The sequence below is a fragment of the Mus caroli genome, chromosome 17, assembly GCF_900094665.2.
Source record: "Mus caroli chromosome 17, CAROLI_EIJ_v1.1, whole genome shotgun sequence".
In the NCBI taxonomy this organism is placed as follows: domain Eukaryota; kingdom Metazoa; phylum Chordata; class Mammalia; order Rodentia; family Muridae; genus Mus; species Mus caroli.
Window position 1 is genome coordinate 61624494 of NC_034586.1, and position 27126 is coordinate 61651619.

The 27126-nt window shown below is 40.0% G+C and overlaps 1 protein-coding gene across 7 annotated transcripts in view; it reads right to left on the reverse strand.

The window, feature by feature from the left end:
- The window catches only part of Tmem232 (transmembrane protein 232), a 239165-nt gene that overhangs the window by 180549 nt on the left and 31490 nt on the right, over nucleotides 1-27126 (reverse strand). For 4 of the 7 annotated variants that reach the window (XM_021149603.1, XM_021149604.1, XM_021149606.1 and 1 more), the window contains 4 exons: nucleotides 17630-17764; nucleotides 4568-4679; nucleotides 4084-4189; nucleotides 2545-2702 (listed from right to left, as the gene is read on the reverse strand). In XM_021149603.1, coding sequence (XP_021005262.1) covers nucleotides 2545-2702; nucleotides 4084-4189; nucleotides 4568-4679; nucleotides 17630-17748 — 495 coding nt within the window. In that variant the 5' untranslated portion in view covers nucleotides 17749-17764. Of the gene's footprint in view, nucleotides 1-2544; nucleotides 2703-4083; nucleotides 4190-4567; nucleotides 4680-17629; nucleotides 17765-27031; nucleotides 27110-27126 lie in introns of those variants that run through there. The other 3 variants (XM_021149607.2, XM_021149609.1, XM_021149610.1) reach the window with 3 other exon arrangements.

Below are 27126 nucleotides of genomic sequence, written 5' to 3' on the forward strand. Positions count from 1 at the left end.
AAAGCACCAGTAACGTTACCTTTTGATAACATCTTCTATCAAAAGGAAATAGCAAAAGGAAGGTTTCCAATAGGCTTCTTGTTTCATAAAGAGAATTCTCTGAAAACCAGGAAGGCTTTGGGACTCAGGGCATGCTATTTCCACTGATTAGTTTGTATTAGCTCAAGAGAGAGAGAGAGAGAGAGAGAGAGAGAGAGAGAGAGAGAGAGAGCTAGCTTTTAAATTGTGGTGTCATGGCTGAGAGCCCACTGAACTTTCTGGTCTACAGTATCTGTCTAGGTTTTCAAAACATCTCCTGCTGAAATGGTAAGTTATTTCAGTTCCCCGTGACACAATGTTTTCACCGATGTTCAAAACAGAAGCTACTATGACCCATACACCGTAAGACATAAAAAGTCAGCATATGTCTCCCACACATTTATCATCGTGCAACGTACACAGTCACACGCTGGTCATTTAGAGCTGCCACAAGAACCTGCGAGAATTGTTTAACCTGAAGATGAGAAGCTACCTGCGAGAATTGTTTAATCTGAAGATGAGAAGCTATCAAAGTGCTTCAAAATTTAGATGATGGATTTACTTTGATGAAGAGGCAAAACATCCAAAAAGAGGCTGTGCTTCGAAATCACTTTTCCTCTGCATAAAACTAGGTCAAGGCAGGAAGTGGGGTCGCTGGAGCAGCACAGACAGTGGACTTGTGGGCCTACGCTGCACATTTCCATTTGACCTCTTTCATTATGAACATGCACACGGGTAATTTCTGTGTCACACCTGTATCTATAGTTAGATTCTGATCTGTTTTCATATTTTCAAATATAAATGTGTCTCTATAATGAGCAGTTCAAAAAATACAAAAAAAAAATTAAATCATTATAATCAGGGCTGGAGAGATGACTCAGTGGTTAAGAGCACTGACTGCTCTTTCAGAGGTCCTGAGTTCAATTCCCAGCAACCACATGGTGGCTCACAACCATCTGTAATGGAATCAGACGCCCTCTTCTGGTGTGTCTGAAGACAGCAACAGTGTACTCATATACATAAAATAAATAAAATTTTTAAAAGATCATAACAATCTCACCACACATGAGTCTTGGCGTGTTAAGTCTTTCGTTCTACTCAGGATTCCAGGTCTCTGCTTAGGCAGTTAGTTTATCTGAGGTTTCCTAACATTCTGCCTTTTACTCCTAACATGTTCAGAAAGCTCCAAGACTAAATATAGTTATCTCCCGAAAACTCCCCAGTGGTGGATAGATCTGGGAATACTCTCTTGTGACCAAAGCTGTAAAATGCATATTTTGCTCAATCAGTTTTGCTTGTTGTAGAGACAGATGGCACTGAATTCTTAAGGAAATCTTCCTAATCTTTCTTTCCTTTTTTGTAATAATGAAACCATTATTTAAGCCTAATTTATTTGCAATAAGACTACCAGTTACTCTTAAAATTATTTTTATAATAAATTTTTCCCACATCAACTGTTTCCGTGTCAACTGGCTATTACAAACATTGGAAGCATTTGACTAAAGACTTTCCAGAGCATGACCCATCTGATGACGGCTCCCTGCTGAATCACTCTATCATGACAGAGCGCCGACAGGGCCACGTGCATCGAATTGAAATGAAGGTTATTTCTCAGAAGGTCAAAATAAAGAACATAGCATGGTTTTTTTGTTTGTTTGTTTGTTTGTTTTTAAATCCCTAAAAGAAAGGGCTAGAAAGAGAGTTTGGTGGTTAAGAGGACATGGGTTCAGTTTCTGTCACCTACATGGAAGCTCACAACTAGAGTCTGCAACTGCAGGTCCAGAGGATCCAATTCCCTCATCTAGTCTCTGAGAGCACTACACACACACACACACATTCATACATACACATACTTATGAACACCTATACGCACATGTACACATACACAAACATGCATACATACATATGCACACTCACACACATACATTCATATATACACACACATATATACATACTCATGATCACCTATATGCATATACACACACACTTACACACACATGCACACATATACACATACACATGTGCACACACACAAATGCACAGAAATACAGACAGACACATACATACACACACTCATACACACATGCACACACATATGCACATACACACATGCACATGTGCACAGACACACACTCGCACATCACTCACACACATACACTCACACAATACACACACACACACATGCATGAACACATACACAGTACACAGACACATGATTCATACACAGAGCAAATGATTCATACACATAAAATGAAATAAATCCTTTTTTATCCTTAAAAGAAAATCTTTGTATACTTAGAACCGCGGTATGACAATGTTTACATAATTATATTCTTACACAGTTCGTGAAATTCTATTTTCTCAAACTATTTCATCTTTTGCCTATTTCACCCAGCAGCAACCTGCTAGTCATGCTCAAAGATCATTAAACCACCCTTCTTAAGCGCCGGTCTTGTTTGATCCCAAAGCAGACAGCACTTAGTCTCCTATCACTCGCTCCTGTAACAATTAAAATTGAAAACATACCTTCACCAGTTTTATCTCAACTGAATATAAATATCCCTTCATGAATGCATCGCAACAGAGTCGATATAAAACTGATTCCGCAAGAAAAAACAGGGCAGGAAGCTGATCGTGATCAAAGGAGACGTGGTCCAAGGAGGCGTGGAGCATATTTAAAGCTTCTGAAACGGGAACGAAGTGAAATTGTGTCATTGAAAAATTAACCCTGGCTTTCTGCATATTATACTTAACATCTTCCGATTAGGTGTTTGTCCGTCTGATTCAGGGTTTCTTTGTACTCAAATGCTCTCCAGCCTTCCCAGTGAGAGTCATCTCAAACCTCAGCAGGCCTAGTGACTGCTTCAATCAATAGAACCCAGAAAAAGTGACTGTGTGTGAGTTCCGAGGCCAAATCCCCAAAGGAAACATGTCCTCATTGTTTACCTAACCTTCCTCCCCATGCCCTGCCCCTCTTCCCACACCACGCCCCTCTTCCCACACGCCACGCCCCTCTTCCCCTCCCTTTCCCTCATTTCCATCCCCCTTCTCCCCAGGTAGCAATGAAGATGGTTGGTGGTAAACCAGGAGGCCTCACACCACAGTATCTCTTAAACAACTGATAGAGGTGGCAGAGCTGAATTGCGGGGGCCATAAAAATAAGTTAAGTGCAAAACGTGTTTCTTTCTCCGAGTTCTTGAGCTCTCAGGCATCGTTACAAATCCCAATTTCCTCGAGAAATATCCTCTGACCTCAGCAGTTAACATCCCCAAACTCATTTTATAAGGCACACATATAACGTTTAGTTTAACGAGAGAAGGAATTTTATCCCCTTAAAAATGATGTTATTTAATTTCCTTTTTAGATTAGTTGGAAGTTGCTTGAAAGAAGCCATGTAAGTGAGAAGTACCAGATAAAGGGCTATGAGTAACACTTTCTGCTTTAAAACAGAAGGGAAAAAGCCAAGCCAACGGCCATCTGATTGACGTTTTATAAGTAAAGGCTATAATGTACATAAACACCTTTATTTAGGTAACCACTGCAGGTAGACTTACTCAAAGACAGTATACAGTGACTTTTAAATTCATTACCAACATTAGGAGAAAGATAGTTAAGACTATACTGAGAAAAAGCTTTTGTTTTGGTTTGGTTCGGTTTTTGTTTTGTTTTTAGGATAGGATTTCTCTGTGTAGCTTTGGCCGTCCTGGAACTTGCTCTGTAGATCAGGCAGATCTTGAACTCACAGAGATCTGCCTGCCTCTGCCTTCCAAATGTTGTAATTAAAGACCTGTGCCACCATCATCCGGCTGAGAGAAAGCTTTCAAACCCTATTTTGTAATTTAAAAGTTTAACAGTCAAGGTCGTAAACTCGGAATTACAGAGGAACTTTGATAAAGGAACATCATGAGACTTTTTGATGGAAAATGAAAAATTACTTACTTTAAATTTACCACTTTAAAGTTAGTCACTTTAAATTTTCTAAAACTCTACTTTAAATTCTCAAGTCATCTCTTCCTGAATCCATGGACACTTGGGGTTTGTCTGCAGTTGCATCCACATACATACCATCTTGGATCTCCCCTTTGCACTGAGCCAGATAGATGACCTCAGCCCATGCAGTCGGAAGATGCACGTGCTTCCCAGAGCCCAGTGTCTTGAGGCCCAACTTCCTCTGTGATGGGGAAACAGGAAAACAGCATATGGAAATATCCATCCCTTCATTTATGTGCATCCCTTCACCTATGTGCATCCCTTTGTTTATATGCATCCCTTCATCTATGTGCATCCCTTCATCTATGTGCATCCCTTTGTTTATATGCATCCCTTCATCTATGTGCATCCCTTTGTTTATGTGCATCCCTTCCCCAAAATTATTTGACCTTCAATTATTTCATTATAACATTAATGTTTTAGTGCTGCTTACTCTCACTTAAAGGTAGCTGACTATCCCCACATTCTTCTTTCTTCTTTCAATATTGTACAACAGGTAAGCATTTACCAACTGGAAAATGAAGTTCACATGCCATGTAACCAGAGCAGCAACCCTTACCTTAGACCTGACGATGAGTCTCCTGGCTTGTTCCAACAGTTCTTCCTCCTCTGCTGGATTATCTGTGTGGTTGAATCTCAATATGAATTCTTTGGTAATTGAAAATGATGGCCTGTGCAGAAAAACAATAATTATAGCTATCATCTAATTTTAATTAATCATCTTCTGGTGGGTAAGCATAACAATGTTCTGGGGGAAGCACTTTACTTTTTAATTATGTTTCTCATACAAACAAGATCAGTAGCGTCCAATATACCTGAGCAGATAACCTAGACCCATTCTTTGCTTGAGAAAATAAATTTTCATTTCCAAAGGCCTTTTGTCCTGTGAAAAACATTCCTGAGATGGTTACCAGCAGGCTTTTGGATGTTTTCTTCATAGGTGAAATCAAGTATAGCTTCAATTATGCTCCCATGTATGCTAAATCTTTATTCACGCCATACGGATTCAGTACAACTGTGACTACAGTGAAGTATTGAGGGAGAAAAGATATATGGAGTAAATTCAGCTATGAGCAAGTAGCCATGATGACGCTGCCAGAGAGGGTGTCATTGCAGGGCATCTGCAAGAAGAGAGGCGGGACTAGGGAGCCTTTGTGTAGGGAGCCTTTGTGTCCTTGTTTTAATGGTCTGCTGAGAGCTGGAGGGGAGGACCTGGGGCGCATCTACAGGGATAGTCACATGTATGCCTAGACAAGAGATGATGATGGTTTAGACCAGAAGAGTGGCAATGTAAGTAAAGATGACCATGTGGATAATGTATATGCTTTACATTAGACTGGCCAAAGAGTTATCCATCAAGCTTAAGGAAGGGGGAAGTCGTGATTCAACTGCCCCACTGGAAAGACAGAATTGCTACTGACTGAAGCAGTGCAAACTGTTAGAGGTACAGATTGGATGTAAGGGTAGAGAGTAAGTTCAGTATTAGACATGTTTTGAGATGACAACAGTCGGACAAATGGAGATGGAAGCATAACACTTGGTATAGGTCTTAGTCAGGATTTCCATTGCTGTGGGAGACGCCATGACCAAAGCAACTCTTATAAAGGACATTTAATTGAGGCTGGCTTATAGGTTCAGAGGTTTGGTTCCCTCCATTATCATCAAGGCAGGAGCAGGCATGGTATAAGAGGAGCCAAAAAGTTCTATATCTTCATGGAAAGGAAGCCAGAAGCAGACTGCCTTCCAGGTCACTAGGAGGAGGGTCTCAAAGCCCATTCCCACAGTGACACTTCCTCCAATAAGACCACACCTACTCCAACAAGGTCACACCCCTAATAGCACCACTTCCTGGCCGAGCACATTCAAACCGTCACAATAAATAAACTTCAGTGAATTTTTGAAATTCCTAGGCAAATAGATGGACCTGGAGGGCATCATCCTGAGTGAGGTAACCCAATCACAAAAGAACTCACATGATATGTACTCACTGATAAGTGGATATTAGCCCAGAAACTTAGAATACCCAAAATATAAGATACAATTTGCAAAACACATGAAACTTAAGAAGAACGAAGACCAAAGTGTGGACACTTTGCCCCTTAGAATTGGGAACAAAACACCCATGGAAGGAGTTACAGAGACATTGTTTGGAGCTGAGACGAAAGGATGGACCATCTGGAGACTGCCATACCCGGGGATCCATCCCATAATCAGCCTCCAAACGCTGACACCATTGCATACACTAGCAAGATTTTGCTGAAAGGACCCTGATATAGCTGTCTCTTGTGAGACTATGCTGGGTCCTAGCAAACACAGAAGTGGATGCTCACAGTCATCTATTGGATGGATCACAGGGCTCCCAATGGAGGAGCTAGAGAAAGTACCCAAGGAGCTAAAGGGATCTGCAACCCTATAGGTGGAACAACAATATGAACTAACCAGTACCCCGGAGCTTGTGTCTCTAGCTACATATGAATCAGAAAATGGCCTAGTCGGCCGTCAGTGGAAAGAGAGGCCCATTGGTCTTGCAAACTTTATATGCCTCAGTACAAGGGAACACCAGGGCCAAGAAGTGGGAGTGGGTGGGTAGGGGAGTGGGTGGGGGAAGGTATTGGGGACTTTTCGGATAGCATTGGAAATGTAAATGAAGAAAATACCTAATAATAATAATAATAATAATAATAATAATAATAATAATAAACTTCAGCAACAGGAGGAAGATTCAAGTTAGATATCTCTACTTTGGCACCATCAGTTCATATCAATTCTTAGCTTTAAACATGAGAGGGGCCTGGTGCAACAAAAGGGGAATTATCTTAAGAGAAGTAGGAGAAATAGGTTGTGGTTTTATGAGACAGTGAGTACGGTGTTGACAGACTCTTTGGAACTGAAGGTGACTGTGGCTCAATGCTGCTCTCAAAACAACCATGAGGTTAGGTCAGGCATGTTAACATTTTGGAGGTTGGGGTGCAGGGCAGAGTGTGTGAGTTAGAGACCAGAATAGGGTACAAAGCAAATTCCCGGCTAATGGGGACTGTGAACTGAGATTTTTCTCCCATCAATCTCAAAAAAAGAAAAAAATCAAGAAAATATTATGAAGTTGGTAACGTCAATGAATTATACTTTTTGCAGTTGAATAACTGTTGGAATTGTGTTACTAGGAAAGATCTGGAGAAACATAAACACATTTATTTATGGCTTACTGTATTCAGAATTTGCTAAATTAATTGTTCTGTGGGGGTGTAGAAAAAAATCTAATGTTGCCACCGAATAAATTATCATCCTTCTAAGCAGAAAGATATGCCAAAAGCTAATGGCAATGGGGCACAGTCTCAGACTCAGCAGAGAGAATGACAAGACGTTCTGCAAACTGGAACTGCATACAGAGAGCTTGAAGAATAGTTAGTGATCTAAACAATTCTCTGACACCATCCTAAGCACCCCTGTGTCAGGCACTAAAGTATGCATTAAAGATGCAGAGGTCGGACGGCCACACATCCTCCCCCTCACGGAGCATCCTGAGCAATCTGGGAAGAAGTGAAGTCTTTGGGCTTGCACAGTCCACTGGAGGTGTAGCTGGAAAGTGAGTAACTCCATGTTGGACTTTCTACATATAAGGTGCTGTTGGTTCGACACAGGGGAGACAAGCTGAACAGTCTTTTCTCGTTGCTATTGGGAATGGTGCGAGGTATTTTTCTGTTTGGTTTCTCTTAGGTTTTGTTTTTTTGTATTGTTTTTTTTTTAATCCACTTGAAGCATCTACATGAAGAATCCAAAATTGATTTAATTTTCCAATTTACACAAGGCTCTGTGGCAGTTATCAGAGATAAAGGTCAGCCTTTGGTTGTTTTGATGTTCTCATTAGGGACTAGTTTTTGAAGTATGAACATAAGTGTGTTGTTGATGACAAAGCAAACGTTTACAGCACCACCAATACCCAACACTACTGCTTCAAACCATACCTGTCAGGGGCAGCCGAGATCAACAGTTGGTGCTTATCTTCACAGTCCTTTCTTAATGTTAGCAGGGTGAACTCACCCATGCATAGCTTCCCACAACCTCCAGGATTCTTCATATATATAACTAGGACACTCCGTGCCCAGACTTCTCACACCCTCATTCCTCCACCCTCAGCAAGCACCTTGGCAGGTCTTGGTTCTTTTCCAAGTGAACCACACCTTCATTCCTGAAGGGTCTGTGTCTTTACCATCCTGCCTGGGTTAGGTTGCTGTCGTTTCACATAGATTTTTTAATCACAGGATATGGCAACACCAACGAGACATCCTAAAGGATTTCATGCACTCCAGACATAATCTTTCTTAGCTCCATTACAGAGAGGTAATACAATTTCTTCTTGGTAACCTGGATCTATCACCCCTTCTACCATTGTTATTCCTTTCTTAGCCTGCTGGTTTAAGGGCATCAGAAGCCCAAAGTCACAGGGGTGGGGGTGGGAGTCTGACCTTCCACTTCAATGGAATGTTTCCCGTGGCTCCTGGAAGAACCTTTCCCCACTCTGAAATTAAACCTGGGCCAGAAGAATTTAAAAACACAGGAACAGTAAGCAAAATGTTTCTTAGCTACTAGGGTGATGGTGAATGGAACTATTGCCTCTCCCACCCTGAACCTATAAATCCTAGCTATGGGGAAAAACCATACCATATATTAGATGTTGATTCAAAACATATACTGCTTTCTGGAAAACCCTGCCCCAGCCCTCCAGGCTATTGCCACTTAACTAGCACTGGAACTATGTCTTCAAAAATCTATCTCATCGTTCTATCAGGCCAGCTGCTTCAAGATGGCAGAGAACTTAGTAGGACCAGTGGAGTCATGATCACGGGCCCTATGTCACACTTTGCTGACTAAAAAGGTGAATTTCTTGATCAGAAGCAATACTGTATGGAGTACAGCGAGGGTGGATAAGGCATTCTGTAAGTCTACAGTTGGTGGTTTTGGCAGAAGCATTGATATAGTGAAAATGGCCATCCTACCAAAAGCAATCTACCTACTCAATGTAATTCCAACACAATTCTTCACAGAAATTGAAAAAACAAAAAAATCTTCGACTTCACATAGAAACCCACAATATAAGGAATATAACTGGAGTCATCATCAAATAATGGGGAAGACCATGTTCCAACTAGACATCCCTTATCATCTACTGAAGCCTTCTGTTCACAATGGGTTGCATATAGTTGAGTTGTTAGACAAAGAGGCCACCCAGAAACCTCACAAACATCTCTGGCTATTCCCAAGCCTAGTGGTTGCTCTTCATAAATTATAAGGTCCTATTGCCAAAGACAGCCCTTAGATATCCCATCAAACACAGAGAAATTGCGATGGTGCCTAACTGTAGACTTCACACTTCTACTGAGTAACATTCATGGTGCTTAGAGCTACTCTGCATGGTACCATAGGGCGAAAGTTATCATCAGGCCAAATATGGATTCTTCAATCTCCAACAGTGACCTACCAACATCCTTAGCCATCAAGAAAAGGCAAATCAAAACTACTTTAAGATTTCATCTTACCCCTGTCAGAATTGCTAAGATCAAAAATACAAGTGGCACAGCAAGGGAAACACTCCTCCAGTGCTGGTAGGAGTAAACTTGTATGGCCACTTTGGAAATCAATATAATCGTTCCTCAGGAAACTGGGAATCAATCTACGTCAAAATCCAATTATACCACTCAGGCATCCTACAAGGACACTTGATCAACCATGGTCACAGCAGCTTTATTCATAATAGCCAGAAACTAGAAACAACCTAGATGTCCCTTAACCAGGCAATGGATTTAAAATATGTGGTACAATTGCACAATGGAGTGTTACTCCACTGTTAAAACAATGACATCGTGAAGTTTGAAGGCAAATGGATAGAACTAGAAAAGATTATACTGAGTGAGGTAAGCCAGATCCAGAAAGAAGCACGGTTTGTACTCCTAAGAGTATATTAGCTGTTAAGTAAAGGACAATCATGCTGCAATCCACAGACCCAGAGAGGCTAAGTAACAAGGGGGGCTCATGGAGGGACACATGGGTCTTCCTGGGAAGGAGAAATGGGATGAGGGTTTGTGCCCAGTTCTATTATATCTTGTTAGGCCATGCTGGGTGGATATTCCTAGGATGCCTGGTTGGTTGGTTGGTTGGTTGGTTTGTTTGTCTGTTTTAAGAAAACAGAGGAGTTAATCTAGAAGACAGAAGTGGGAGAGGAATTGGAGGAGTGGAGGGAGGATGTAATGTATGAGAGAAGAGTGACAGATAGGATAAGGAGAAAGGTGAGCCCTTGCACCCCAATTGCGAAACATAAATCAATACTGCAATCAGGGGGACAGTGTGGCATTGCCTCACAAGATAAAATGTAAAAGTAGATCGATCATCTGGTCTGACGATCCTAATTCTGGGCATTGGTGTAAGAGAAATATAATCAGTATCCAAATAGGATATATACAGCCCCCATGTTCACTGGAGCGTTGTTCATAACAGTCAAGCTATGCACATAACTCAAGGACCCGCTGATAGTGAGCAGATAAAGAAAATGCAGAGTGTGTAAATGACGGAATTCTTCATTCTTTTAAACAAGAGAAAATCCTGACACGGCAACGTGGATGGTCAGGAGGATGTCGTTCACACCGAGTGAGAGAATGATGTGCAGGATGAATACCATATGAGCTCACTCACATGTGGAGCCTTAAATATCAAACTCAGCAATAGAGATCAGAATGGAGATGGCCAGTGCCAGGGGAGGAAGAGGAGATCTCACTCAGTGGCACAAAGTTTTGTGTAAGCAAGATAAGTAAGATCTAGACGTGTCTGGTAGCAGCACAAACACAGATACAATATTTTCCTTCTTAGAATCTGCTAATAGCTGCCATCACAACTTCAAAAGTGCAACAGTGTAAGGTAACAAATGTTAACTAGCTTGATGTTGATGAAGACTTAACACTGTATGTTCACATCGAAACATTAAGTCAAATACCCCAAATGTATGCAGTTTTTATCGATTATTCTGTAGTATACTTTCAATTTATACCAACCATACTGTAGTATAATTGAAAGGTGGGAAAACAGGTTTTAAATACATAAACCAATGGGGCCAACCTTCCACAATGCTTCTACCACTAAATTTACAAAAGATGTTCTTCAAATTCTATTGGTTCTAAAATGCGGTGACATGGTTTATCACCGCAAATGTAGCAATTCCTTTTATGTTGTCTTTTCTATTATTTCTTATATATATTTGCCATCCATTGCTAATGATGATGATGATAAAATCTTTGTCTATTTGGTTAATTCTTTTTTTTTTTTTTTTTTTTTTTTTTTTTTTTTTTTTTTTTTTTTGGTTTTTTCGAGACAGGGTTTCTCTGTGTAGCCCTGGCTATCCTGGCACTCACTCTGTAGAGCAGGCTGGCCTCGAACTCAGAAATCCGACTGCCTCTGCCTCCCGAGTGCTGGGATTAAAGGCGTGCACCACCAACGCCCGGCTTGGTTAATTCTTAATTGGTGACGTCATTGTGGTATGGTGTTTTTTGACACTTGTCATGGCATCTCTTCACAGCAGTAGAACAGTTATTAAGACCACATTCCTTTCTCAGATATGAGCCTCCTGATGCTCGAACTAGCCCAAAATAAGGTAACTAGCCTTTGGACCTGTAACCTTCCAACCTCTCCACTGAACTGGAATCCTAGTCAGTAGATGGAAACGTAGCTTCTTTGGGGGATTTTCACGACTGTTTAGGAAGGATTAGGATTCATGGCCTTGTTGGAGATGGTGTGCCATAGGTGGGGAGGATTGAGGTTTCAAAATCCCACGCCAGGCACCAGGCCCTCCCTGCCCTCCCCTGTCTCTCTCTGCCTATGGTTTGTGGGTCAGATGTACACTCTCAGCTACTGCTCCAGCACCATGCCTGTTGCCATGCTCACGGACCATGACAGAGAGTGAGTTACCCTCTGAAGCAGTAAGCCCTCGGGTAAATGCTTTGTTTTGTAGGTTTCTTCAGTCATGATCTCTCTTCACAGTGATAGAAAAGCAACTAAGATAGAAAGTAATATTCAGATTACATCTGTCTGCTTAATCATGATACCTTCAGATCATGCTGAAAACATAGTACTCAATGAAGTAAACAGGCATGGCTATGCCTTTTTGCATAAAGTTCTACAAGGTAGCCTTATTTCTTCTTTCTTCTTTCTTCTTCTTCTTCTTTTTCTTCTTCTTCTTCTTCCTCTTCTCTTCTTCTCCTCCTCCTTTTTCTTCTTCTTCTCCTTTTTCTTCTCCTTCTTCTTCATCTTTTTCTTTAGTAACTATCATAGTTTGAAACTGTACCTAATTCATGAAAAAAAAAACTTCATACTCCTAGATAACAAAAAATAGAGGAAAAAATCCCCAAATTATGCATATCTGCATAAATATCAATAGTGCAGACCAAAAGACATTAAAATTCATGTTTAAAGGATTGGTGAGATCGATATGAGAGTAATTTCATTATAAAAATTTAAAAATATGTTTTTCAGGGTGTTAATCAATACATGGATTAAAAAGACAAAAACCTTACTGATTACTCTCTTATATATAAATTTGACACAGCAGGTTAAAAAAATTGAATTGAAACAGATAGCAACTTCAAATTATAGTTAATATCACTTCTAGAAATCAGGAAGTGCCAACAGGATGAAAGAGCTTTGCCCCTTGGGTGGCCATGACTCCTACAGATGCAGCAGGAATTCTGGGACAGACTCATATCCTGAGCAGGATAAACCAGGAGTCGAGTCAGTAAAACAGAAGAGCACAGAAGTTTATTCTGTGAACACAGCAGTCCCCTGAATTGATCTCATTTGGATCACAGGCTTTGGGCCTGGACTTGTGACGTCAGACACTGGAAATACCCTCTCCCATCCTTGACCTGAGTGCATATCCAGTAGACTTTAAAGAGACCACACACTCAGCTCTAAAATCATCTATCATTTTATGTAGTCTCTAATTCTGTTTTGATATTTTTTCAGCTTTTAGCCTCATGATTCAGTCTTAATAAACCAACGAGTCTGTTAAGCTTTGAAAACAGCAATCCTCCATCTCAAATAGTAACTACCAAATGGGATTCTACGTGGATGTAGGGAGAAAGCGTTGTGAATGCAGACTGAATTCTGAGCAAAACCCACATAGAAGAACATTTCAAATGCTTCCCTTTCTAAATGTTTGCCCTTGAATTTGTAGTTTCTCTTCTGGGTTGGGTAACAGTGCAGGGGCTCTCAAGGTTGTCTCTATGGTGCACATTTTAAAACAACCAAGCGTCTTATGTATAATGTCATCTTATCCTCAAATGTTATTACTAATCTTAGAAGATTTTGTTATGTGGGTACCAGTTTTTGAGTTTGTGTATTTAAATAACAAAGACAAACTTTACCTGGAAGGTTTTGCTTCAGAAAGGACCTTTAGGAGGGTATGGGGGAATAAGGATAGGGGAGGAATTGAAGAGGAGGAAATGCGCGGTAGATTGGATCTACATACATTACATACACTTATAAATATTAAATATTTAATTCTAAAAGAAAAACCACCCACGCATTTTAATCCTTTTTATATCCCCCATTATTCATTGAAAGGGAAACATGACTGACAGGCTCAAACCCACGTGCTTTTCCTAAACTCCTGACACACATATCCACAGGACAGAAACCCCAGAAATACATTCACATGCTTACAGAAATGTATTCATGTACTTACAGCCAACTGATTTCTCACAAAGATGCTAAGAGCATATATTGAAGGGAAAACCGATTCTTCCAGAAACAGTACTGTGAAAACTAGACAGCCATATGCCAGAGATAAAAGTAGGTAGACCACAAATATGAGACCAAAGTCAAAAGAGATCAAAAAATTAAATGCAACACTTTATGAAAGTCTAGGAGAGAACATGGACGAAACACTGGTAAGGGCAAAGACTTTTTGGATAACATCCCAAAACACAAGCAGTAAAAGCAATAGAGACGAAAAGGTCGCTACTCGGCACAGCAAAGAAAAGAATGAAAAGCTGAAAAGGGGGAGAAGAGAAAGGGGGAGCCATTTGCAAGAACATCATGTGACCAGGACTGATGAGTATGCTGATGTGTATGATGTGTGAGGAACACAGTCAACAACAGTAATACTAGGCAACGTAATAAAACAGATGGTCTGGATAGATATTTTCTTTTTAAGAATGAAAGAAACATAAACAGCCAACAAATTTGAAAAAAAAAAAAAACTTAGCATTACAAATAGTCAAAGAAGTAGAAATCCCCAGCCATAATAATATGCCACTTTACCTTGGCAAATGGCTATGCTGGGGGGACAGAGATCAGTGAAATATGAAGAAAAGTATACTCTTTTTCACTGTGCTGACAGGAGAAAAGGAGAATAGCCATTGCTGAAAATGATGTCAATGTTCTTAAAAAATAAACCAACGTGGAAAGAACTGAACTAAAAATGGAACTATCAGATGACCTGTCGGTTCCTGCAGCCTCTGTAGAATAAACAGAGAAGGAAAATGGAACATTGTTCTGACATAAAAAGAATGAAATCCTGTCATCTCCGGCAATGGTGGAGCTGGGGACGTTATGCTAATTGGAATAATCTAGACACAGTAACATATTCTAACATATTCTCAGTTATATGTGGAAGCTAACACACTTTGTATCCCCGAGTTTGAGAATAGAAGAGTGACCATAAAGTCTATAATGGGAGAAAGGAGAGGGGATAGAGAAAGATGAGATCAGGTACCAACCAACAGGCAGAGAGAATCAGTAAGTTCTAGTGTTTTATAGAACAGTAAGGCAAGCATAGCTTTAAAACATATCATGTTTCTCGAATGTATATTGAAAGGCCCAAAGGTTTCCTGAACCATCAAGTGCTGAGCATTCAGATTTGAGCATTAAATATTCTCTTCTCAAGTATCCAATTATCACAATATATAACATGTAGAATATATCAGTTAGATTAAAGCAGAAGTTCAATGCTAAATACATGTGACTTGTCTATTGAACATGCAGTAATCTTCTGATGCCACAAGGAACTGTCTGATGTAGTCAAGAACGCATCCCCTGCTTGGGAATAAGCTCACAAGGTGTGGAATGATGGTGATATCCAAGGAGAAAAATACAGTAAAGCAAAGGGTTGTTTGTTTTCTCTCCAGCAGGAGGAGGTATGCCGGAGAGTGATGAAATTTGTTTCAGTTCAAGTAGAAGGTTCAGTTCAGTTCAAGGATGTTAGAAATTGCAGTGAGTCAGAATGTACTATTATTTGTCAGTGATATTTGTGAACATATCTTTCCTTTAAGTTTGAATGTGTAAGAATCCAGGAAAGGACTAGAGGGATGGCTCAGCAGGTTAAGAGCACTGGCTGCTCTTCCAGAGGTCCTGAGTTCAATTCCCAGCAACCACATGGTGGCTCACAGCCATCTGTAATGGGATCCTATGCCTTCTTCTGGTGTGTCTGAAGATAGCTACAGTGTATTCATATAAACAAATAAACCTTTTTGAGAGAGAGAGACAGACAGACAGACAGAGAAAGAGAGAGAGAGAGAGAGAATATCCAGGAAAATGGATGTAAAAGGTGAATCTTCTCTCCTAACCCAACTGGTCCAAAGTCCAAAAGTGAGTGTATTGCTCAGTTGTTCAATCAGTGAGTCATCTGGAAAGAGAGTAAAGACAAGATGACAACGGGGCTGTAGAGCATGGTTGGCCGCTGCGTTACAGAGAAATTAATGTCAAGAGCTATATTAGAAACACATTTCAAACACAATAAAAACAGTTCAACTGCTATAAAATGGCAAAATTATTGTGATCAATACAGACATCGCCTTTTCAGGTGGAAGACACAAGACATGTGATCTAGGCCGGAGTGTCTGCGTAGGAGGTCCACACGGTTTTTCTTGCTCCTTTGTGGGCCAAAGTGTCGGCTCTAGCCACTGCGGTTGCAACCCAATTCCCACTCAAAGGAAGCAACAAAGCATAAGAAGACAGAAGATGTGTTTCTCCTTATAAACGAGTGCAAAATTAAACTATAACAAAATTTCTGCTAACACTTCGCTTAAAGGGGTCATACCCATGGTCGCGTTAACAGCCGGAGCATCTGGGAAATGCATGCTTTAATGCTTTGCTGTGTATCCTACTAAAAAAATTCTGTTAATGTGAGAAAATGAGAAAGGGGATCTAGGAGAGGAGCAATTAGCAGCGACCTTTGCCACAGTGACCATTGAATACCACAGGTTGAGTAGGGGGAGACGATATCAATTGTCACTAGCTAGAGTGATCAGTTCTCAGATTATTATTTTTTTTGTTACATAAGGCTAAACCTCCAATTGTATCCCTTTTAAAGCAGAAATGTATATTTATGTCTCTGTGGTCTTGACAATGTCAATTCAGTAAGAGAATAAAGGAGGAAGAATGGGACCCTGATGTGCTTGCTTCTACAGCTAAGAAATTTAATGATTTTCTGACTGTGTTGGGGACAGGGTAAGGGTGGGCCACGGATTTGTGATCGGATCAAACTACAGGGACTACCTCCAGTCAGAAGAAGAGTTAGAGAACAGCTGTCTTGAATTGTATCAGATAAGTAAAGTTTGTATCGCGCACTTCCTTGAGCCGTCAAAGCTACAGGTTAATTTCTGGTCCCCAGTAAACGAAACACACTATGAGACACATCATCACAAGTTACAAATACCAAGTTCCATGTTGAGTGCCTTTAAATATGACAAAACAAAAGTTGTGCTTTTCTTACAGATACTTCCAATCTGTTCCATCACGGCCTGCCCCTGCCTCTCATCTATTTGGCCCTTCCTGTATTGAGCACTAGAAAACTTGCAATTTTAGATGAATCAGGCCTCCTAGGAACATCTTCATACAAACTGTTTTTCCTCTGCTGGCGAGGTTTCTAAGAGTAAAAGAACCACAGTCTACAGTAGCCAGGCCTGTTGTTCTCATTTCTAGCATCTTTGACTGTTCAGACACACCAATGGCTTCTCCTCGGTGATCTGATCGATTGGTAGAATATTGGGTATGGTACAGGCATTTTCAGGACTTGCAGTAAAACTCCATTCTTAGATGATATGTTATGAGTTGTATCTTCATCGTGGTTTATTGATAACTTTTCCTGCCTCCCCTCGGTTTTATGACGTAGGACAAAAACAGAGCCACAACAACTAAAAACATTAAGCAAACCCAGGAAAGATGTACGTGTTGTGATAGAAAAGTCTTGGCAACAGCTCTGCGTTTCCATCCGCTCTAGAAAATGTATCCCAGCAATTTCAAAGTGGGAAAACATTCTATCACGTCTAAATCTAAAAAACTAAAAATGGCCGCTATTAAAAGTTTTTGCTCATGCATTTCTTGAATCCAGTTGCAGTTTAAATTATACAAAAAAAACATAGAAAACATTTATTTCAAGTAAAATATAAATCAAAACTCTTTGCAATAACTGATAATATAATAAACTAATTAAAAATATTGAGCTTTTATATTCTTCATCTCCGGTTACAAAACTGCAGTTGGGTTTTTTTTTCATAATTTCACTTTTTTTTTTTTAATTTTTAAGACCATCTATAGTGAATCAGAACACCCACGAAGAGGCAGAAAATCACAGACTTACTTTGGTTTTTGACTCTTTCTTCTGTTTGAACTTTCAAAAATAGATTTCAGGAGTTCTTCGTGATAAGTGGAAGATATTACTCCAAACTTATTGACCACAGGTGGCTTATAAGCTTTCATAGTTACAGATCAAAACCTAAAGGGAAATTGTAACTCTTCTCAGAACACCAACGCAATACGTAATAATAAGCCACATGCAAAACTTATCAAATGTATCAAGGAGAAAATCAGGCTTACTGGGGAATAATTTAACTGGCTTGCGGGAATCAAACCTAACAGTAAGCCCAACCCATGTGTTTCATATTCTGTCACCATACGAGCATAACCAATCACATGACTTGGAGTCTTTATTATAGCTTGCTTTATTTGCAAAACCACTGTGTGGTGGTTTGTGTAAAAATAGCCCCCATAGGCCCATAGGGAGTGAGTGGCACTATTAGGAGGTGTGGCCTCGTCGGAGTGGGTGTGGCCTTGTTGGAGGAAGTGTGTCACTAGGGGGCGGGCTTTGATGTCTCAGGAGCTCAATCAAGCCTGGCCCAGAGTCACTGTCCCTTCCTGCTGCCTGCAGATGTAGAACTCTCAGCTCCTTCTCCAGCATCATGTCTGCTTGCTCACTGCCGTGCTTCCCTCCGTGACTATGATGGACTAAATCTCTGAAACTGTAAGCCCGTTCTAGTTCAATGTTTTCCTTTAAGAGTTGCCTTAGTCATAGTGTCACTTCACAGCAATGAAACCCTGACTTAGACCTAACACTGCAAGAACAGAGCAGCTGGCTAGGACAATGAGCTTCAGTGGGCCAGTGGGTCTGCGTCACTGCTCTGTGCCTGATTCTTCACAATGAGCAGAGTGGCTTCATCCTGAATGCCTCTGAGAAGGGCATAGCATGGAATATATGTGAGTTGTTCAGAACGGAGGCTGGCATACAGAAGGCTTTCATTAAATGCTGGTGACCATTGTGCTTACTGAGTTTCTTTCAGACAATTTATCAATATCTTTTTGCATTTCTTGTCTTTTGACCGTTTGGGTTATGCTTTCTTAGCTGTCGCAAGAACCCATCCTTTATTTCCTTTTGAAAACTGTCAGTGCATTTTTTTTTTTAGTATATAAACAAAACCAGGGCATGCCATGCATGTCTATGAGGACATTTAATGCAAAAATTACTAAAGAAACAGATTGATCATGTTTATACTGGATTGTTATTTTTTATTCCCAAGAGAGCTAAGTCAAAAGCTAGCCCTTTGTTTTATTTAACAGTTTGACAGAATACATAAAGTACACCCAAATGCGGTAACTGAAGGAATTGTTTCCAAAACCATAGACAATTATAAACCAGAAGAATGTTCTCAGGGTCTAACAGGGAGAGAGAGTGGACAGACACCAGTCTCCGAACTGTACCGGGAGAAAGTCACAAAGGGAGAGATTGTAAGAAAGTGGTGTTTAATTTAAAAATGTGTCCTTTAGTTGAGGAGTGCGACCAGCTTTAGGTTGGCCTATAAGGAGCTCGGAGACTAGAGCTCACCTATTCCCACCCTCCAGGGCCATCATCTTTGCCTGCGGTTTGTTTGGATTCGCAGAGCCAAATTAGAGATGGAGGCACAGCGCAGAACTGGGGCGAATGGGAAGCGGTGCGGGAGTGGGGGCGGGGTGATAGGACAGTCAGTATCTGGCAGGAAATGGCTCCATGAACTTTTGTAAAAGTGTGGGCTTCCTCGCTGTCGCTATACTGTGGCAAGGCTCACTCCCGATCATCCACACCTATCAGAATGCTGAAGCAAAACCGTGACTCAGCAGGCTTGTGGTGCCCTTTGAGACTGATACCACGCTGAATGAGTTTCCACTTGGTGTAGAACGCTAGCTACTCCAAGCAGAAGTAACATCTTAAGGGTACGTCTTATTTAACAGCTGCAGAAGAAAAAAGGGGGGGGGTGGGCATTTCCACCTTAAAAGACAACCAGAAAATAAATAAATAAATACCTTCAAATTCATATCAACAAGAATATGATTTTCACAGACAGCCTAGCAGCAGACATAAGCAGAAGACATTGTCTGATCTAATCTAATAAATGGCACAAAGTTGACAAGATTAACATGGTATAAAATTGGTGATACATGATATGTCCAAGTAATCTATGTAATGATATCTTCAAAAGAAGGCATGAACCCCAGGAAGCTCTAAGAGCTGGTATGTTCATGGAATGTTGTATATACCAAAACCACAGGGCACTGGGGAGAATGCTGTTTGAAGGCTGGGGTCTTTGTGCTATTTTTTGGGCTTATTGACCAGAGCTTTCCACGGGGTTTTGATAATTTATGCTTTTAAGCTTTCAGAAGCTGGTGCCTACTTGGTTTAGAGCAGAAAACTAAACTCTAGGTCCCTCACATCTCTGGCCATCCTATCAGATAACTGCCTTGCTCTTGGTGCAAGAGAACTACTTCACCACAGAGAACAGTCTTGCCCAGGTGGAAGAGAAAGACCTGCAGATGATGCCTCTCCATTTCTGATTATCCCTTGCTAACACTGGAAACAGGATACAGCTAGCACCAGTTTATAAACCGGGTAAGCAGGGTCAGTCGTGTTCTACAACATTTTTATTAAATTCTCAGTAACGCTACAAATTTGAAGGCATTGGTAGAGGAATTACCAGTGCTTCTGTTGATACTGCATTTTCAATACTGCGACACTGTTGCATTGTGTGGTATTTTGAGATTAGTTGTTGTTTTTTTTTTTTTTTAAACAAAAACACGTTTTAATACTTTCAATGATTTTACTGTTCACAGTTCTTTTCTCGTTTTAGCATTACTAGCAAAGCAAAATTCAACGAGAATTTTGATAAATTTGTTCTAACTTACTCATGACAAGTAAGCCTCACTGGACTATTTCTGTCAAGAAAAGGTAACTAACTCATTTACGACCATGGCAAGAGTCATAAAGCAAACAATGCCGGCATGTTTTCTAAGATATGAAACCAAGAAAAATTTCCCTTCTCAAACATTTTTTAGTTTTAATGATTTAGGGTCCTTTGTAGCCCAGGCTGGACTTTAATTCATTATGTAGTTGAAGATAACCTTGAACTTCTGACCCTACTTTCTCGACCTCCCCAGGGCTGGGATTGCAGCCGTGTGTCACCAGCCTGGCATCAGTGACACTGGGGATGAAACCCAGTGCTTTGCACAGCGCTACCTCCTGCTCTCTTATACAGGTGAATCCTATCGAGCTTGATATGTTTAAACTTCCGAGACAAAAGTATGTTCTTTCTGAATACACACTATGCAAGGGAGAAATGAATATTACTCCTTAAGTGCAACCTCGATTTAAAATTAAAAAGAGGGAGTTCAAAACTAAAAGAGTTTTGAAAGAAAGCACTAAGTTTAAAAAGTCACCAGAAAGGCTAGAGAGATGGCTCAGTGGTTAAGAGCACTGACCTCTTGCAGAGGTCCTGAGTTCAATTCCCAGCAACCACATGGTGGCTCACAACCATCTGTAATGGGATCTGTTGCCCTCTTCTGGTGTGTCTGATGACAGCGACAGTGTATTCATATAAATAAAATAAATCTTTAAAAAAAAAAAAAACAGGCAAGTGCTGACAAGTTCTAAAAAAAAAACAAAAACAAAAACAGAAGGAACTTTAAATCCTTCTAGTGCCTCTTAATGCGCCACTCTGTTCCTAAGACTAAAACCACACTCCTTTCTGACAGCAGCAGCTGAGGCTTACCTCAGAGCTGGGTTCTTGTGAGTGGTTGATTCTGCAGCGCAAACATTAGCTTGCAAGGCACTTTCCAATGATACCATACTTCACTGTGTTTAGCATCAGTGTAAAGTGAGGAGCACAGTCATAGAGCAAATAAATCTAGTAGGCTTTGTCAGTGCCGCCTGATAAGTGTACAGACTGCTAACGCTGTCAGTTGCTAGCCTATGTTATAATATTAGCCTACAGCTAGTTAGAGGTAGAATTACTGGAGCCGTGGGATGACTCAGAGGGTGTGGATGCTTGCGGCCCAGCCTGGAGAACTGAGGACCCAACTCAGGCCCTACGTGGTACAAAGAGAGACTCAGTTCTTGGAAGTTTTCCTCTGACCTCCATATGCACACACACACACACACACACACACACACAAGGTGTCTCCACTCTAGAGATGGTAAAACCTGAGAGAATGGAGCCAATAAATGAGGCGGACTAACGTCTTTCATGCTACAGCCAACTTTATTTACAGCGTCAGACAGTTTGTGCTCTGGGGATTAGGAGGAGACATATGAGTTACACGTATATCTAAGTGTACAGTCACAAGGACAAGCCGCATGTGGCAAAACATGCTTTTCCATAGAGGCATATAACCACGTAACAATAGCCAGCTGAAATGCATAATCTGAAATAAGCCCACTCCTATCTGCTACACCTGGAATGGGCAAGAAGGCACTTTCCGAGAACAATCCCTTGGTTTTGAAGAAACTGAGGTCACAAGACTCTTCTTGTCTGGTTTTCTTGGAATTTTCTCACAGGCACTCAGAATTCTTCTTGCACAACTTCATTCTTAGACCGTGTTCCGACAACACACAAATAAAATAAATCTAATATTTTTAAAAAAGCTCAAAATAACAAAAAGAATTTTGTATACAAGTAAAGTTAGCAGTGAACCATCTAAAACTGAGAGAGACTGCCTTTCTTTTTAGAAAAGTCGTTAAAATTAAGCTTGTGTAAGACACCAGCAGTGGTAAGTCCTCCTTTTGGAATGAGACAAGCAAAGAACTGAACAAACATGTTTTTAAAAATGAAAGCTGGTGACTTTGGTCCTACAATTTGGTTGATCTGGTCTTGGCTGACTGTGTGGATGATCAAACCCACAAACACTTGTAGGAAACAAACCAAGGGGCCTGTCAGCTCGAGGCCCTGCAGCAAACAAAATAAGCCACCTTCCTTTGGTAAGCCAGGTTATACCAAGGGGGGCAAGAAAATCAAAACTGAGCATTTTTTATCTTATACATGCTACAGAAGAAAGGGCAGCTTTGGAGCTGGGTACAGATACCCTTCTTACATTATCCCTAAAAGTTGACTGTTACAAATTACCCACTGGTGTGTATGGCCCCTTACCTTCAGGGGCATTGGGAATCATCTTGGGAAGAAGTGGATTAACTTCTCAAGGATTTATAGTGTATCAGGTATAGTAGATGAGGATAGCAAGGAAGAAATAAAATTCATGGCATGGGTAAAAAAGGAGATGCAAATTGATACAGGGGATAGTATTGCTCAACTGTTGTTGAGTCCTTACATCACAGGCAAGGCTGCTCCAGAAGAAAGGACTAGGGTTTTGGGGAGTACTGTGTCTTCTCAAAAACAATGGTTAACAATCACAGACCTGAATTAATGGTACAAATGAATGGTGTCAACATTAGACTTGGTGGACGCAGGAGCTGATATTGGTATACTTTCCCAAAAATTATGGAATCCAGATTGGCCACTTCAGAATGTTTACACACAACTTATAGGAATTGGTAAATTATTACAAATAAGACAAATGTGTCCAGTGAATTACCTGTGTGGAACCAAAAGAGCTAACAGGGAAATTGAAATGTTATGGGACTGATATACCCATAAATTTATGGGAAAGGGGTCTTTTACAGCAATGGGGAACTCACATTAATATTCCTGTGATTCCAGAGACAGCAAATGAGGAAATTTAGGGGTTATATGGAAGATGCTCCTGGGAAAGGTATTGATATGGATGATTGTGAATAACTACAAGACGTGGCTATTACTCAAAGTCACATGGATTCAGTTTCCAAACTTATAAAAGGGGCCACTGATGACATACCATCAGCCTTGCCCCTAAATGGTTATCAAACAGACCTGTATGGCAAGAGCAGTGGCCCATAACGGAAGAAAAATCACAGACATTTGGGTAACTGGTATAAGAGCAGCTGGAGGCTCAGCATACAGAAGAGTCTACCAGCCCATGGGATTCCCCTGTTTGTTGAAAGAGAGAGAGAGAGAGAGAGAGAGAGAGAGAGAGAGAGCAGGAAAATGGAGGATAATAACAGATTTAAGTGCAGTTAGTAAGGTAATTCAATGGGTCATGTACAGCCTGGACTTCCTTTACCATCTTTGTTACAGAGATCATGGCCTATAATAATAATTGATTTGAAAGATTGCTTTTTCACAATACCCTTACGTGAGCAGAATAGAAAAAGGGTTGGTTTCTCAGAACCTACTTTGAATAATAGTCACCCACTAAAGAGATACCACTGGAAGGTATTTCCACAGGAAATGTTAAATAGTCCAACTTTATGTCATGTGCAACAACCATTAGAAATCATTCAAAAGCAATTCCCTCAAGCTATCGTTTATCCATTATATGGATAACATTCTGTTGGCTGATTCTGAAACAGACATTTTTGAAAATATGTTTAAGGTAACACAAAGAATTCTGCCATGCTGGGCATTACAGATTGCTCCGGGAAAGAAAAAAAAAATACAAAGAGAAGATTCACTTAATTTGGGGGGCTATAAAATCAGTCAACAAAAAAGTCAATCACAAAAAGTGCAGATCCATAGAGACCAATTGCAAACTCTTAATGATTTTCAAAAATTTATGGGAGATATTAACTGGCTGAGGTCTACAAATGGATTAAGTACTTATGAATTAGGTAATTTGTTTCAAACGTTACGAGGAGATTTGAATTTAAAGAGTCCAAGATGTCTGACAGCTGAAGGAAAAAGAATTAATTGTTGTAGAACAAAGGCTGCAAGATACAGGATTGAATTGGATTGAATTGGTCCTAAACTTGCTTGTATTTTGGTCATTTTGCCTTCAATTCATTCTCCTACTGGGCTCAATATGCAAAGAGAAGATAGTTTTATGGAATGGATTTTCTTAGCTTGTAAACTAAGTAAAAATTGAAGACATATACAGAAAATATTTCTGAATTAATTATAAAAGGTAGAATAACATGTCAATTATCACAAACAGATCTGGCCAAAATTGTAATACCTCTTACAAATGCTGAGATTATGTCATTATGGGTGATCAATGAAGATTGGCAAAGAGCTTGTAGTAATTACTTGGGTGAAATCAATAAATATTCAAAAAGCAAATGTACAGAGTTTATAAAAAGAACTAATTGAACCCTCCCATGCATTGTAAAGAGAACACCAATTCCAGAGGCGCCAACATTCTATACAGATGCAAACAAGATAGAGGTGTCAGGTTATAAATCAGATAAAATAAGCGAGGTGATCAAAAGTCCATATACATCACTTCAAAAATTAGAATTGTATGCAATCCTTGTAGTATTATTAGATTATCTTGAATCTCTTAATATAATTATTGGTTCTTTATATGCAGAAAGAGTTGTTTTGCATATAGAGACTGCTGAATTTGTACCTGATAACTCAGAATTAACTTTGTTATTTAGACAATTGCAACAAACCATTAGAGTCAAAACTATCCATTATATTACTCATATTTGGTTTCATACGGGTTTGCCCAGCCCATTAGCTCAAGGAAATGAGTAATTTGACCAGTTACTCATAGGAAATGTTAGAAGCCTCATTATTATGAGAAACATAATAAAATTATTATGAGAAACATCATGTTAATGGAAAACTTTTCCATCACTTGGCAACAAGCCAAAGAAGTAACTTTAAATGTCTTACATGTTCTCTATACAACTAAACTCTGTTACCTGATGATGGTAGTAATCCTAGGGGATTCCAAAAGAAATGACATCTGGCAGATGGATGTTTTCCACTTTGCAGAATTGGAAAACATGTACTCAGGGTTTCCCCTACTTTTAGTTCCCAAAAGACTGATTGTGTAATTATACTTCTATCGGAAATAATGGCAATTATGGGGATACCTGCACAAATTAAAACTGACAGTATTCTTGCATATGTATCCAATAAGATGAAACAATTCTTTACATATTACAATATAAAACATGTCACTAGTATACCACACAGCCCCACAGGAAAGCAGTTATAGGAAGAGTCAATCATATCTTAAAAGAGATGCTTATTAAACAAAAAGGAAGAGTAAACCCCCACTCAGGGACAGACTAAATAATGTGTTATTAACTCTCAATTTGCTTAATGTTGTTGAAAAAGGAACAACAGCAGCTGAGAGTCACTGAGTTATCAGAAAACTGAGAAACTGGGCCAACCAATATACTGTAAGGCTGTGTTGACATTAGAACAGAAACCTGAAATTGTTTTAAGATGGGGACACGGTTTTGCTTATCTATCTACAAGGAATGAAAAAAATATGGTTTCCAGGGGCTGGAGAGATGGCTCAGCAGTTTAGAGCACTGACTGCTCTCCCAGAATTCCTGAGTTCTGTTCCAAGCAACGACATGGTGGCTCACAGCCATCTGTAGTGGGATCCGATGCCCTCTTCTGGTGTGTGTCTGAAGACAGCCACAGTGTACACATATACATAAAGTAAATAAATCTTTTTTAAAAACATGGTTACCAACAAAACTTACAAAGATTATATCTGACCAGAGACCTGATTGATCACTCTTATGAGCTGAGACATGAATGTCTTCACAAGCAAATAGCCCAGGTGATTCACTTTATGCAGACTGTCTCAGTTCTGATTCTCCAAAATACATGTGCAAATCAATTTCAAAAAGGCTATCCCAAATGATCGATCACACAGAAACTGACAGACAATGCATAAATGAACAGGCAACACAGACTGGTCAGACAACACTGAGACTGGACAGACAACACTGAGACTAGATAATGAAGAAACTGGACAATAAATGCTATAGCTAACGTTTTTTGTTTTTTGTTTTTTGTTTTTTTAACTAACCGTTTCCCCACCACCACCACCTTTGGTGCCCAAACAGGATTTCTTTGTCCCAACTCATCAGGAAGTAATTATATAAGACGACTGCAGTCGTAATATCTTAAGTTGGGGTGGATGGTTTTGGTCGTTGGATGAGTTATAACTGTTATCATCTAGGATCTTAAGTTGTTTTGCTTAATTATTGTATATTGATAGAAACTTAAGGTTGTTTTTGTTAGACTATTGTTTGACTATATTGTATATAAGCCATTTGTTTAAGGTGTGATATAAAGTTCTAGTTTTATGATTCTTACCATTGTTTCTATTGTGTGTAACTTGATATTGTTAGATAAAAGGACAATTTTTTTAAACAGAAAGGGGGATATGAAGTGGAAATTTCTGGTTTCTTTGGAGACTCAGTTGCATCGTGTGATGTTTTCCTGGAAACTGTCTTATAAGAGGATGTTTTGCTGAGAACAGACACTTTTTTTTCCCTGGAAGCTGCCTGGAAAAGGAACATGAAATGTTCTCCTAGAGAGAACATGTGATGTTCGGAAAGTGTATAAATAACCCAAGAGACAGAGGGTGATCGATACTGTGTGCTATCGGTATGCCTTACCATTTTTTGCTGGTCATCACTGGGCTTTGCTGACTTTAGTCTTCGCTGACTATGCTGTATGGCATTGGTTTACCTTGGCATTTGTTGCTGGTCAT